The 16,048-nt window shown below is 42.2% G+C and overlaps 1 protein-coding gene and 1 long non-coding RNA gene across 3 annotated transcripts; one reads left to right on the forward strand and one right to left on the reverse strand.

Moving 5' to 3' along the window:
* Window positions 1-4,871: 4,871 nt before the first annotated feature.
* On the reverse strand, window positions 4,872-7,010 carry LOC119193973 (uncharacterized). Its single transcript, XR_009956853.1, has 3 exons — window positions 6,819-7,010; window positions 5,323-5,388; window positions 4,872-5,048 (listed from the first exon to the last, which is right to left on the reverse strand). It is a non-coding gene; the product is annotated as an uncharacterized LOC119193973 (long non-coding RNA).
* A 1,456-nt stretch (window positions 7,011-8,466) lies between these two features.
* On the forward strand, window positions 8,467-12,189 carry LOC134132304 (uncharacterized protein DDB_G0271670-like). Of its 2 annotated transcripts, XM_062564170.1 has the most exons (3): window positions 8,467-8,940; window positions 10,046-11,528; window positions 11,879-12,189. In XM_062564170.1, the coding sequence occupies exon 2, from the start codon at window positions 10,046-10,048 to the stop codon at window positions 11,237-11,239; it is 1,194 nt and encodes a 397-aa protein (XP_062420154.1). In that variant the 5' UTR covers window positions 8,467-8,940; the 3' UTR covers window positions 11,240-11,528; window positions 11,879-12,189. The 2 variants fall into 2 exon arrangements, with proteins under 2 accessions (XP_062420154.1, XP_062420153.1); XM_062564169.1 differs by having other exon boundaries at window positions 8,467-11,528.
* Window positions 12,190-16,048: the final 3,859 nt, after the last annotated feature.

Genomic DNA, 16,048 nt, shown 5'->3' on the forward strand with positions numbered 1-16,048 from the left:
GGAAGGTTCATCACTGGGAAATTAACCAGAATTATATTTATGATAAAAGCTGTTAGAATTATCATAATACTAAGGAATGGTGCCTCAATGCTTTATTTATTAGCTCCTCCAGCATAGGAAACACTGGACCTTCCTTTCCAAACAACGTATGCTCCCGCCAGACCAGAGATCACAAGGGTTAACCCTAACCCAGAAGAAGAATCAGAATTCATTGCCACATATGTTACACATAGAGGAAGTAATATACTAATATCCAAGCCAGCATTAACAACAGCTAAATTAAATCAATTAAATTAAATTAAACAGATAAGTTAAAACACGTATATGTTTTCATGGTGAGAGAAACCACTGCAAGTGTTCTGGGGATGAAGTATTTGGATCAATAGAGGACAAGGACTTAGTTCATGAGACCAACTGCTGACGGGAAAGAACTGTTTGTGTGTTGTGTAAGTCTTGGTCCTAATGGACCACAGCCTCCGGCCCGAGGGAAGGCGCTTAAGGAGTCTGTGTTCGGGGTGAGAGGGGTCGGCTACGATCTTACCTGCCCGCTTCAGAGTCCTGGAGTCAAACAAGTCATGAAGAGACGGCAGATTGCAGCCAATCACCCTCTCTGCAGAGCGGATGACATGCTGCAGCCTGCCCTTGTCCTTGGCTGTGGCTGCAGCGTACCACACGGTGATGGAGGAGAAAGACCATCATCGTCTTTGGCCAGTTGAATTTCTTCAGCTGATCAGCTGGAAGTACATCCTCTGCTGAGCCTTTTTGGTTATGGAGCTTATGTTCAGAATGAATAATTAAGATATAAATGACAAGTAAATATAGAAACCTGTCAATGAACAAATTCTTATCCCCAAGAACAAGTAGCATCAGTGGAAGATAAAATGATGAATGATTAAATCTCCATAATTGCATAAAGTAATGTGCATGTTGAACAGTCTCATAGATATTACACATGAGTTACGGGTCAGTTTCTACTGAAGCATGTTGATGTCAAGTGTGACATGAGTTTATTCATAAAGAGTAGGGATGTCAAACTGATTTCAGGTACGGGCCAGATACTAGGAGGCTATTCCGATCATCTTCTCCACAAAGCAACAGGGTCAAAGGAAATGTAAGTGATTGGGAATGCAGCTCCTGTTTGCAAGTCCACCAGTGAGTGACTGCTGCCCTCTAGCAGACTATATGCAGATATTATTGGATATGTGCACGACTGTTTCCATGATGAAGGGACATTTGGACTTTGCTCTATGACCCATTGTGGTTTCTGAGCCTCATAACATTAAAATCTATAAACGTATCTGCATATATTATTAAACAAAATCATAATCTTCTGTACTGATCTTCTGGATAATTTAAAGGAAATAATTCTGGTCAAAACAATTGCTCCATGGAGGCTTTTACAAAACCGCTGTTGCATAACTTACCTGCTGTAAAAACACATTTGGGCACTCCCGGGGCTTTTATTGTCATTTATTATTGACATCTCTTAAAACTCTTTTCCTGCAGCAGTTTGAGGAAACTGTTGGTTGTGAGGGCTTAGGTTTGGTCTCAGCATTTGTAGGGACACTACGAGCCCCCCCACCATGTTAAAAAAACTTAGTTAATATTATGTTGAACAGGCAAACTTTATTAACATATGCTAATGTTTGTGTGACTTGGCCCTGATTTAAATATAATAACAGTGATCAAATCTGTTTAAATACAAAACAGTTTTGCACCAAGTAAATAATAATGACTAATAAAATAAATTGATAAAGATTATGCTAAAATGCACTACATACACAACAGTATATTCTATATCCAAAATATAGTTTAAAAAAGGGGGAGGTGCAGGTGATTGGACACAGGTGGAAACAATCAGACACTGCAAACAATCACAGGGGAAGACCGGACAAGGCAAGTGAAGTTACCCAGGGACCCAAGAGACATGAAACTACGAAACAAAACATGAACCCAAACCGTGACAGATACCTCCGTTTTTCATTCACAGAGATGAAATGTTGGCATTTATTTTTAAGCGCAATCTTGTCCAGCGCAACTTAATACAGGCACAAACACTTGGCCAAAGAGACCCCTACCTCTCTTAACATTGCCCTAAGAACTCCTACAACTTCCCAGTAGCTAGTGATGCTGACTGGACACTTCGTACGGAGCAGAATGTCGCCCCCCCACCCGAGAAAGTGTGCAATTTTAAAATATTAGGGACCCTATGCAAAGTTATATGCAAACCTACGCCCTTGGTTGATCCAATCACATTTATAAAAGTAAATATTAAAATCCATTGTGATACCTAACTAAACATAACAGGGTAACTACAATTCTAACACTCATTATCATTATCACACATAATATCATTTCCACCGCTAGGCTGCTTAAATCTTGAATAGTAAGCACACATTCACAACTGCTGAAGACACTTATGTGGAGGACCACGGCTCCTAAGAAAGAGGTGGATATATTCTGTTCAGAGCAATCAGGATAAGTATAGTGTTTTAGCGGCCAATAAAATGTACGACTGTCTGTCACTCCTTCTTCTGTTTCCAAACTAAACTTTGGACACACCGTTATACGCTTTGATAGCCTGCACCACGGCACCCAATTACCAGAAATGACAGGGAAAAGGGTTGTACCAAGTACCACCAACAATCCTTGTTTCCTACCTTGAACTTGTATTCTCTCATTCGTGATGTTTGTGTACAACATGGTATTGGGAGCCAATCTCAGGTTGACAACAGGTGGCAGTGTCTATCAGTGTGACAGGGAGTCTACATATGGGGCACAGGTGCAATTCACCATAAATCAGTGTAGAGGCGAACCCGTGATTGACACGTGTCCATTACGGCTATGTCTGTGTATTGTTTTTGTTTTTACTACTAACCCTCAGTGTTTTCACCTCAACAAAGCTGATTGGAACATTTTATCTTCTGCTGTACTCCTTTCTTGTCACTGCTGGTCGCAAAAAAACTAAGATGGTGTTGGCCAACAACCAAGATGGCAAAGGCAAAACCAGAAAAGTCATACATGTACAACATCCATAAAGATATGGTGGAGTAAAGTCCTGTCTGAGCAGAACTCTCCCTTTGTGTGGTGTAAATTGAGCTTCTCTGTGCGTTGTTTACATAGCCGCGCCTCTTGGTGCATGTAAGTGTGCACCGCTGGCCGTGGCAGCCGCTCTGCACCACGTCCAAATGACTGAAGCTTTCCCGAGCCATGGCAGACGACGTAGCACAGGTGTGGCTCCCGTCCTCTGGTTCCACAGCGCTGTTGCGTTGGGATTGAGTCATGGTTATAACTTTGAACAACAATGAATAAGCCACAACAAACACTCTTTAACAGGGTAAACACCACAACACAACAGCTTGTGACACATAAACAATTTGTAACACTAATACGGGACTCACACCGTGATCCGCCTACATCTGACGTTGAGCCACAGGAACTCAGGTCGTGAACTCTATTGGTGGAACCAACTAATACATTTGGTAACCCTGTACTGGCTACGGTGATTGTATTTTGGGTCCTAATCCGTGTTCTCCCATGACAAAAAGGGGTCCAACCTTTCACTAGCAAGTTGGACATACTAAAAAAGCCAGTGAGTGCACGTCATGGTCAAAGAGTGGGCCGCCTACAAAGGCAAGTCTTCCCACACTCTGGAGCTGGTGGAGTGTGCCCTTCCGGGAGTGGACGTGTCCCCACCTGAAGACGCTGTGGTTGGGGAGGGCCGGGGGAGACGAGAGCGTTCTTGGCCTGCTCAGACACCCCGGCCATGCTGAACGTCCCCACGCCCCTCATGGTGCTCTGCTGTGCTCTGCTGTGTGCTGCGGTGAGTGGATGGAAAAAGTCTGCTTTCCCCCCTGTTGAGGTTGGGACAGTTCATTGTGCAGTCATGTAAAAGGGAGTGAGGCGTGAGGTCCTTTAACGCTGTTAACCTTCTGTGTTTTGCTTCAGGTTTATGTTACATTGGCCGGGACTACGAATTTTGGTCGTAACGAACTTGACGCTTTCCTAGCCCGAGCACTTTCTCCTTAACTTCATGAGCTTGACCAGCTGCAGAAACTGATGCTGACTGTGTACAGTTTATTATATGGGGGGTGTCTTAGAAACACACGCAGTGTGGTCAAAAGTCCTGTCCATAAGCTGTCAACAGCTTCCAATTGAATTAGGCCGTGGTTCATGTCAGTTAGGCCGTGGTTTACGCTTGTCTTATTTCATCTGATCTTACCAGGAAGCATTAACTGTCTGAAGTCTCAATGATGGAGGGCGGTGTCCTCGCTGGCGATGCGTTGTGACCTCAGTGGGGTTTGGGCAGAATGTGGGCATAATGCAGACAATTCATCAAACCGAAACCTCCACCAGCTTCCAGAGAGATCTGGTCAAAGTCTTGTTACGCTGCTGCATATGAAGCGCAATATTTCTTCATTTTTGTTCCTTCAGTTTTGAAGCAGAAGTAGGAAAATGTTTTCATCAATAAATTACATTTTTTATCCCGGGATATTCTTCAGTGAAAGAAGTCTACTAAAATCAATAAATATTTTATGAAATTAATGAGGCTTACTTTGTGAAAGGATTATTGAAAATCAAGTATCCCTTGTTTTATAACTTCTCCAACCAGTCAGGTCTCATTCAACTGTCAACTGGACACAGATGCGTAAATACCGTTGTGTTCCAATCTCAAAAGTCTCTTTGAATACACAAACGTCATCACTGCGTCATTTGTAGATTTGGACGACATCTGTCGGATTTCCTTGTTTTGTTTCTTTGGACACTGGTCACATTCTGCACACCATGAACCATCTCCTCCGTAAAACCGCTTCCGCGTTCGCTAGCGGTGTCGACGGGGTAAAATAACAAATATAACAAACAAGCAAATATAATGGTCTCAGAATATTTTAATTTTTAGTAACTTTGGCCAGACAGGGTTGGCCAGTCAGCAGGATCAATCGGTTCTTCCCTGATGGACTCATGGACATCAGAACTTGTTGTGGGGGAGAAAGTGTCTGCAGGCTGTAGTGCAGAATCAGGGCGAGTTGTGTCTGTTGCTCCTTCACCTGAAGGCAAATACATAGAATTGATGTTCATCTATTAATACAGATTATGGCAATAGGCAATACAATGACTGATTTTTTCTCTTGGTCATATGTTGAGATTTATTACTGATCTTGTGAGTCATACGACAGGCAGTAAATGCATCTACATTTTTTTCTTCTGTTAACAGGATCAGTAGTGTTTTAGAGTAAACAATTATTCAAACATTTGAATTAGGTGTAAATAAATGATTGTTTTGTAAGTGTAAAGTCAAATACAGATTATTAAATAGATTACCTGCTCCATGCTCTGTTTCACCGGCTGCTGTGCTAGGTGTGGTCCTACATGTCTCTTCACCTGAAGCTGTATTTAAGCACAGAATAACCACATCAGTGAAGTTCTTTAAAATGATGAAACGATCAAGAATGGGGTTGAAAGTCGTTTACAATGAATGGAAGGGTGAGGTCATATTTTGAGTGAATTCAACTATTACAGATGATTATAGCTTTATTAATACTACCACCAATAACTATAATAAATAAAAACTTAAAAGGTTCAGAGAGAGGTGAACCTGGGGATCAGCTGAGCTTTGTTCAGGAGGTGAGTGTCTCTGCATTACCATAAATACAATCCAGACAACATATTGTGTGGAATGCATATATATACCAGAATACCATTTGTTAGTAATGATATTAATACATTTTATTGAAATAGCGCTTTACATGGTACTCAAAGACATTTTAAAGTAAAACCAGTACATATATAGCACAGATAAACAATGAAACCAACAAACAAACCAGGCATAATAAATGCAATTATACAATAAAAAACAGTTACTATCGGGTAAAAAAACTAATCTGAAGAGAATGCCTCGACACCAATGATTTGAGGCCTTTGTCATTTGAACAAGTAACGTTACAGTACAGTACAGCTTAATAATTTACGCAGATGAGTTGTAATATTGTGCAAATAATATAGGTAACGATTAAGGTGTTTGTAAAAATGTTTAACATTTAGACAATTTCTGATATTTAAGTACCTAACGTTAAATTAAACCGTTTTAAATTATGCGAATAATGGCTTGCTTGCTAGGAACGAAGCTGCTGACGCTGGCTAACGTTAGCTAACGTCACTTATGAAAAACGCTAGCTAACGTTAGCTAACGTCACTTGTGAAAAACGCTAGCTAACGTTAGCTAACGTCACTTGTGAAAAACGCTAGCTAACGTTAGCTAACGTCACTTGTGAAAAACGCTAGCTAACGTTAGCTAACGTCACTTGTGAAAAACGCTAGCTAACGTTAGCTAACGTCACTTGTGAAAAACGCTAGCTAACGTTAGCTAACGTCACTTGTGAAAAACGCTAGCTAACGTTAGCTAACGTCACTTGTGAAAAACGCTAGCTAACGTTAGCTAACGTCACTTGTGAAAAACGCTAGCTAACGTCACTTATGAAAAACGCTAGCTAACGTTAGCTAACGTCACTTATGAAAAACGCTAGCTAACGTTAGCTAACGTCACACACAAATGTATTCCGTTTCAAATCGGTAAAATAAAATCGGCATAATGGAGGTAAAGAGTGTCCCGGACAAGTCTCAATGTGGAACCGTGAAGAGGTGTATTTTGATTAGTGATTAGAATGTGTCATCGCTATGCTAGCTGGAAGGCTCTTAAGTCTTAAAGCACGTTGGCTAACAAGGGCAACACTAGCTGTGTAAACGACCACAGTGTTAATCTAAAGCATCCAATGTGTGCCATGAAATGACTTGTCTGAGGTGGAAATATGTAACGTTACCTCTTTACAGGGCTTTCTTCTCCTCCTGCTGCTTTGCTTCGTTCCTTTGCACCAGAGTTTGCACTGATGTTACGTTAGCTTGATCCGAGTGTGACCATTGCCTTGCAACGCACGCAACCATAAGCTCCGCTGCGCGTGACCGTCGCGCCCCCACCAAACACATATAACATACCGTACATATGGCGGGGGCGCCATGTTTATTTGTTTTAATCATGGTTTTATTTCACCTGGGTTTTATTTCGTTAATCAAAGTTGTTGGAAGAAAGATCCGTTATGCTAGAAGGCGCTACCCACGAACTTGGCGCCCTAGGCGGTCGCCTTGGTCGCCTATAGGAAGAGCCGGCCCTGCATGTACATACACTCACCGGCCACTTTATTAGGTACCCCATGCAAGTAACGGGTTGGACCCCCTTTTGCCTTCAGAACTGCCTCAATTCTTCGTGGCATAGATTCAACAAGGTGCTGGAAGCATTCCTCAGGGAGTTTGGTCCATATTGACATGATGGCATCACACAGTTGCCGCAGATTTGTCGGCTGCACATCCATGATGCGAATCTCCCGTTCCACCACATCCCAAAGATGCTCTATTGGATTGAGATCTGGTGATTGTCGAGGCCATTTGAGTACAGCGAACTCATTGTCATGTTCAAGAAACCAGTCTGAGATGATTCCAGCTTTATGACATGGCGCATTATCCTGCTGAAAGTAGCCATCAGAAGTTGGGTACATTGTGGTCATAAAGGGATGGACATGGTCAGCAACAATACTCAGGTAGGCTGTGGCGTTGCAACGATGCTCAATTGGTACCAAGGGGCCCAAAGAGTGCCAAGAAAATATTCCCCACACCATGACACCACCACCACCAGCCTGAACCGTTGATACAAGGCAGGATGGATCCATGCTTTCATGTTGTAGACGCCAAATTCTGACCCTACCATCCGAATGTCGCAGCAGAAATCGAGACTCATCAGACCAGGCAACGTTTTTCCAATCTTCTATTGTCCAATTTCGATGAGCTTGTGCAAATTGTAGCCTCAGTTTCCTGTTCTTAGCTGAAAGGAGTGGCACCCGGTGTGGTCTTCTGCTGCTGTAGCCCATCTGCCTCAAAGTTCGACGTACTGTGCGTTCAGAGATGCTCTAATGCCCACCTTGGTTGTAACGGGTGGTTATTTGAGTCACTGTTGCCCTTCTATCAGCTCGAACCAGTCTGGCCATTCTCCTCTGACCTCTGGCATCAACAAGGCATTTCCGCCCACAGAATTGCCGCTCACTGGATGTTTTTTCTTTTTCGGACCATTCTCTGTAAACCCTAGAGATGGTTGTGCGTGAAAATCCCAGTAGATTAGCAGTTTCTGAAATACTCAGACCAGCCCTTCTGGCACCAACAATCATGCCACGTTCAAAGTCACTCAAATCACCTTTCTTCCCCATACTGATGCTCGGTTTGAACTGCAGGAGATTGTCCTGACAATGTCTACATGCCTAAATGCACCGAGTTGCCGCCATGTGATTGGCTGCTTAGAAATTAAGTGTTAACGAGCAGTTGGACAGGTGTACCTAATAAAGTGGCCGGTGAGTGTATATTGAACATTTTCCCACTTGGTCCTTAATGCAATTTATTTAATGATATTTATGGTCTGCTGCAGTGTTAATAACTATTTGAGCTGTGTTCACAACATAGCATGATAAACAACTAAAATGTTGGCCAGAGCGAAAAGAACGTGGATAATACCGGAATAAATAAAAATCAATATATATTTATTAAAAACGAGAGCACGTACAAATACGCACGCACGCGCGCCCTAAATTGCCATGGCAACCGAACGATGACCCGACCGAGGGTATTTAAGGTCAGCGGACTTTCTGAACGTTCCTTTTGCACTTTGACTTGAACACGAACTTTAAACCTCTTGTGAAAGCAAACTGCTGAGAACGAAATCTTTGAGTTTTGGACTGCTGGACGGAATCTACTGGATACGAATATTGTTGGAGAAGTGAACGACTACATAACATCTTTTGTGGAGCACAGACGAGGCTGAAACAGGCCCTCAGGAGCGGCGGAGCATCGAGGACGACCACCTGCTGAAGGAAGTTGGCTGTGATCCGAACCTTCGGTGTTCAAGTAAGACAACGTTTTGATCCTCTTACATCCTTAGAAGGGTCCCCAGGTTATACATGACTAAGACACATTGAGTTTAAAGGTGAAGGAAATAAGATTTGATGGACAAAGACACTCAGTCGAGGATTTCTCCGTGTAAAATGATTATTGGAGGGGCGGGATGTGTTACATCTCGCGGGACATCTCTGGGGTGTGTCAACAATTAGTGTAGATGTTTTAAAACACTGTTATTTTGGTTTGAGGGTAACAAATCGTCGAAGATTAACATTGGAATTTGTGAAAAAAGATGGCGCTGAGAACGCCATGGAACGCTGAAATAAATGTTTTTATTTGGAAACCACCGGGTCCATAGAGACGGTTGAGGTGTGACGTCACAACGTGAAGGTGTAGTCACGGTGGTTGAAACTTACTTATGAATGTATTATTACATGCTCCATACACTATTTCTCTTGATATTTAACATCGAAATGCACTCTGCTCGTGGTTGATGCATTTCATAAGAGTGACAAGAGCGATTTGTTAAGTAACCGTATAGGACTGCATGTGCGCGTGCTGCACATCCCCCTTGCGCTGCGATGTACCACTCATAGAATAAAGAGGTGATCAATTGAAGAAGGACTGGTATCAGGAAAACGCCCGATACCAGTTCTATATTTTACACTATATTTCACACTAGTCTGAATGTTAGATGTACTCTGTGTAGACTGTGATAAAGCTTCCTGACTGATTCTTAATGTACACACATATTCATATTTAGAATAAACAACTGATAGACTCTATCTTCTTTCATATTTACACCGCCAAATCTTTCATTTTCTCATGAATTATGAAAAGAAAATGGTGTTGCAATATCAGACCTGGTCAGGGGTCAATTTAATAATATGACTGTCCGTGGGTTTGATACCAGCAGCATGTGTAAGGCCTCCTTCAGTTTTCAACACTGAACCAAATGCAAACAGTTTTATTATCCTGCGTTTTCTTTTGTTAGTGTATTATTTATTGCATGACATCTACTTTGAATCCACTTTTAATGCAATATGTGATGTGAGAAATGACCACGATGTGCATCGGTGATCTGAGGGTTGTGTTGTTGTTTATTTACCCTCAGATGGCCCGACGGTGCAGCTACACCAGCGTCCAGATCCCGGACCCTAACCGGCCCGGGATCCTGCGGACCATCCTCAGGATCAGAGGACCGGCCTCCCTGATCGGCACCTCACCTGGGCCATCTCCTCCCTCTTCTGCTACCTTCTCCTTTCCCTCTTCTTCAAGCTCCTCCTCTAATTCTTCTGGCTCCTCTTCTAGTTCTTCTAGCTCCTCCTCTAGTTCTTCTTCTCGCTCCTCCTCTAGTTCTTCTGGCTCCTCTTCTAGTTCTTCTAGCTCCTCCTCTAATTCTTCTGGCTCCTCTTCTAGTTCTTCTAGCTCCTCCCCTAGTTCTTCTTCAAGCTCCTCCTCTAATTCTTCGGGCTCCTCTTCTAGTTCTTCTAGCTCCTCCTCTAATTCTTCTGGCTCCTCTTCTAGTTCTTCTAGCTCCCCATCTAGTTCTTCTTCTCGCTCCTCCTCTAAATCTTTCCGTAGCATCCCCTCAATTTCCACCCATGGACAAGGTAAGTCTTTAAAGGTAAGTCCCCATGAACCATTATCTAAAAGGAGCTGTGCTAGAGTGGTGTGCGTATACCAGTTAAACAGCCGGTGGTTTAAAAGAGCCACTGGTACTCCAGACATTCAACCTTTGCCTAAGCCTCCTCAGGGACCCGGGGAACCATCGCAGGTAAGTCCCCCTAAGCCTCGTCAGGGACCCGGGGAACCATCGCAGGTAAGTCCCCCTAAGCCTCCTCAGGGACCTGGGGAAGCATCGCAGGTAAGTCCCCCTAAGCCTCCTCAGGGACCCGGGGAACCATCGCAGGTAAGTCCCCCTAAGCCTCGTCAGGGACCCGGGGAACCATCGCAGGTAAGTCCCCCTAAGCCTCCTCAGGGACCTCGGGAAGCATCGCAGGTAAGTCCCCCTAAGCCTCCTCAGGGACCTGGGGAAGCATCGCAGGTAAGTCCCCCTAAGCCTCCTCAGGGACCTGGGGAAGCATCGCAGGTAAGTCCTGGTGAGTATCGGCCGTTATGGGACCAGCCTGAGCCAGATTGGGTGGTAGATATGAGGGTTTATCTAGAGTGGAGAGACCAGTTTGACAGCTGGTGGTGCAATAGACGCACTGATGCTCCAGGTAATATTAGGAACCATAATCCAAATAAGAATGTTTATTCGTTTGAAAAGAATTTATCTGAGTTTGAAATTACTTACATGGAGTAAAATGATTTACATGTTTACATTCATTTTTAAGTTTCATCATGCTGTATTTTTTGTATTAAGTTGTATTTATTTGTATGTTTTTATTTGATAGTATTTCAGTAATAATACACTTTCAATCCTGGAAGACAGCTCCAGAAACCTGTTCAACCTCCAGCTTGGTCCAGATCCAGGCCTGACACCTCCATCCTTCAGTCTTCAAGAAGTCTGCAGTCTTCCTGAACCGCCATCTCTGGTCCGTGCCGTTGACCTGAAACTCACCTCCACTTGGCTTAACATCTACAATCTTCCGGTAAGCTGCAGGTGCCTCCTCCATCTGTATTTTACTTGCAGACGGCTTCAGTCTTAAAGTCCACTTCTAGGTTCTGGCAGTGAACTGCAGGAGCCTCCTCTGCCTGCATTTCACTGGCAGACACCTATAGGCCAAACCACTTACCCTTAGTCTCTGGCAGTGGACTGCAGGTGCCCCCTCCACCTCGAGTGTGTGGTGGGCAGCTGCATTTCAGACCTCTACATACAGCCTCTTTTAGCAACTAAAATCCTCCATCCGTCAGCCCTCCAAAGCCACCTCCATCCCTGGCCTGCACCTATCATCCTGGAAGTCAGCTTCTGAAACCTTCTCAACCCTTCTTCTTGTTCCAGCTCCTGGCCTGAGCCTTCACCCGACACCTCCATCCTTCAGTCTTCAAGCAGTCTGCAGTCTTCCTGGACCGCCATCTCTGGTCCGTGCCGTTGACCTGAAAGCCACCGCCAAGAAATGGTCCCTTCTACGACCGTCGGTCAACCTGCTGGACTTCGCCTCACCACACTTCGGGCCCCCTGACACGCCCGTATCTCTTGTGGGTCAAGGATTCTGTGAAGGGCCCACTCCTGGAACCAGAAAGTCGTGGACTACTGGTGTTTCTCCGTTTTGTGGTTTTTGTCATCTGACTCAACAAAATAAACCTTTTTGTTTTACCCCAACTGATCTGGTCTGCGTCTGGGTCCTGTCTGAGGTAACCGTGACAGTTATGTTCCAGGAAGCTGTGGTGAAGGAGCTCAAATGAGGTTTTTATTAAGTAGAGCCTTAATGTCTGCACTGGTGCCTTTGGACCAGATAATATGTCCACCCAGTCACACAGGTTGTTGATGGGCAAGAAGCTACAGCTGTGTATTACTGTTCTACCTCTTCCTCGAAAGGCCTATACAGATTAACTCTGGGTTTGTTGTCATACAGTCATCAAATGTTTAGTTTGTTATATCTATAAGATGCTAAATACATGTTAATGATTATACATATAAGTATATTCAAAAGTCGGAATTTATTCTTTCTACTGACGGATGTATAGCTAGAATTATCTTGGATTGGGAATCATTTCTTATTTTCTTAGATTCTTTCAATAAAACTGTTGGTAAACAAAACCACATCTCCCTTCTATGCATAAAATCTGTGTGCCTTAAAAATACTCAAAACAGTAACTCGAGTCTCTATTTCCAAGATGGAATTGGGTCAATGTTTATTAAGTTCTTGTACACCTTCATATGGTATATGTGGATGACAAATATTTCATTCATCAAAGATACAAAGAGTAGTAGCTGCTTACTGTTTCTTTTTAGTCCAGTGAAAGCAACACCCTGCATGATCACTCAAAAGAGGACCAGTAGTGGAACAAACTGAGATCATTTAAGTAGTAATATCACAGTGAAGAAATACTACATGTAGAAAAAGTGCCTAAAAAATTAAGTAAAAGTCATTTGTATTATGACTTGAATAACTATTAAATACAGTGGAGTAAGAAGTACAACATATTCCTTTGGATTGTAGTAGAGGTATAAAGTAGCAGGAACTATAAGTAACACTGTCTTGAAAGGACATATTGTGAATAGAGCGGAGTCTACTTTCACACAAAAAAAGAGAGTAGCCCGGGTGTGATTCATGGGGTTGTCAATAGACAATAGATAGTCTTTGGAGGGACTATGGCCAAGGGACACAGAAATTGTGAAGCAACAAAATGCAGAAAACTCCTCATTTTCATTTCAAATGCTGTTTCACTTTATTCAGAACGTCTTGCTTCCTGTCTCTATAAATGGAGGAAAACTGTAAAACACCAAGACGGGAATCAGTGGACACTGGATGACCAGACAGGGAGGACAGTGTCCAACATGACTCAAAGCTTCAGGAAAACCTGCATTTCTATTATGTGACACAGCGTTTTGTAACTGGGTGAAGAATGATATGTGGTTAACCCCTGGGTAGGACAGGAGACAGTGAGTCTCAGGTCCATATGAAGCTGCATTAGGGGAGGACTTGGACCTGATGGAACGCAGACATGACATGGTATGGATATGGTTCAATGTGGGCCCAAATTTTAGTATCGCCTAGGACAGCCAATGGGCTAGAGTCGACCCTGGGTGCAGTTAGCGGGGACCGTCAGACCCCTGCAGCACCGGGCGGTCAGCCTCATCGCACGCTGCAGTGAGCAGCCTGTTCAGCAGAGTGCGCAAGAGTGTCTCAATAGTTAAGTCCTAAACGGCCCCTCATAATATCGTGAACATTTTGAAAAATACTTTTGAAACTAGAAAATGCATTTCCTGCTGAAAATGCATTGGAATGCTAAAAGCTCAAATGAATTTCAGATAATTGCTGAAAATACAAAAATGAAAAACGCTGAAATGAATTTAAGGAAATTGCTAATACAGAATTTGCAGAAGCTGAAGTGAATTAACCAAAAATACAGATATAAGAAATAATGAAATTACTTTCAGAAAATGCAAAAATGGCAAAAGCTGAGATGGTTTAAAAAAATGTGTTGTAGTTGTAATTGTGGTACTGGTAATACTAGCAGTAGAAAAAATAGTGGTAGTTTTAGTTTTAATAGTAGTAGTAGTGTTACTAGTAGTACTAGTATTATTAGCTGTAGTACTAATACCATTAGTCACAGTAGTATTTGTAGTAGTAGTGAAAGTAATAGTATTATCATTTGTAGTAGTAGTAGTTGAAGTATTAATAAAAGTTGAAATACTAGTAGTACTTTTTATTGTAGTAAGAGTAGTACTATCAGACAGAATATTTGTCAGTGGCGGCTGGTGGATTTTTGTTTTTGTAGGGCCAGCCAATCAGTTTGAGTAAACATCCCAGTATGATTCAATGCAAAAAAGGGTATCAAACTGCGCACTGAGGAGTGAACAATTGTAAACGTGATGAGGGCAATTTTGATGGGGACAAATGGGACCACGAAGCTCTCACCATCCCACAGATGCTCTGTATGGCACTGCGCGTTTTATATGACAAACTTGTAAGTAAATGCACTATTAGACTCAGCTTATAGAGATTTGTGCATATTGTAAAACATATTCTTGCATTGTGATTAAGGGTTTAAATGCGTCTTTAGTGTAAATTTCCAGAGGAACATTAATTCCCTCTGCTCACTTTTAAGGCAAAGTATCATACATTTTATAGTGCTTTACATGTTGCAGACACTTTGCAGTAAAACCAGGGCATTTAGCACATGAACACAGATAGAGCAATAAAGCCAACACATAAAACAATCATATTAAAAGCAATTAAAACGGAGTGTACAACTTTCCTAGTAAGTAGATATTTTTAAATCCTTCCGCATTCAGTTGGTCCGCGATTGTCTGCCAGGCTTTTTCTCTGTTTAATTAGCTGCCGTATTCCTTTTTTTGCGTATTATATGCTTCACCTCCTCATATATTGGATCAGGATCATTATAAACATCAAGAAACATACTTTCTTGGGGCCCAAATTGAATGTAGGGGAAACACTTTGTATACCTTTTGGAATTCTCATTGTTAGTTTAAATATTTTCAGACAGAGACAAGCGCGGCCGTCCTTCAATCAGAGGGTTGGCGGTTTGATCCCAGGCCCGGCTCACCCGCATGGTGATGTGTCCTTGGGCAAGACACTTGACCCCAGCATTGCTCCTCTAGCGGTGACTACAGTGTTTGAATGTTAGTTACTAATGGGCAGGTGCCACTGTGTATGGTAGGTCCTGTCATCATTGTATGAATGGGTGAATGATGTCATAGTGTTAAAGCGCTTTGAGTGGTCAGAAGACTAGAAAAGCGCTGTACACATCCATTTTACCAAGTCCATTTAGTTTGAATGACAAACATTCTCTCCCCCCCTCACCCAATTCCATTATTTCAAAATAAAAGCCTCAATGATTATCTGTACCTCAACCAGGTACACCACTACTGCTCCTTCAAATACTAGTACAACTAGTACTTACTTCTTCTACTACTAGTACCACTAGTACCACAATTACAACTATAACTAGTAATAAACCTTATATTACTACAAAAATACATGTTTTCAGCTTTTCCTATTTCTATTCTTTCAACAATGTTTAAATTAATTTAAGCTTTTATTATATCTGTATTTTTTCAAATTCATATAAGCTTCTCCCATTTCTGTTTTTTGCAATTCTTTCAAGTCCATTTCAGTTTTTCTCATTACTGTATTATCAGCTATTTTTAGATTCATTTAAAAATATTCAGCCTTTCCTATTTCTATTGTTTCATAAATGTTTACAAATAATTTAAGCTTTTTTCATTTTTGTATTTTAAGAAACTTATTGAAATTAATTTCAGCTTTAGGCATTCCAATGCATTTTCAGCAGGAAATGCATTTTCTAGGCGCAACTGTAATTTCTAAACATTCATTTGAAAGACTGCATAAAAATGTTCACATGACATGAAATTCAAAACCCAATCAATAAAAAACAAATCAAACAATACGTTTTTGTGCTTTGATACAGGTGCGTATGCTGTGCAGGAAACCTTACAACCCCATCCACACCAGACTTCCCT

The sequence above is a fragment of the Pungitius pungitius genome, chromosome 8 (genome assembly GCF_949316345.1).
Source record: "Pungitius pungitius chromosome 8, fPunPun2.1, whole genome shotgun sequence".
Lineage (NCBI taxonomy): Eukaryota > Metazoa > Chordata > Actinopteri > Perciformes > Gasterosteidae > Pungitius > Pungitius pungitius.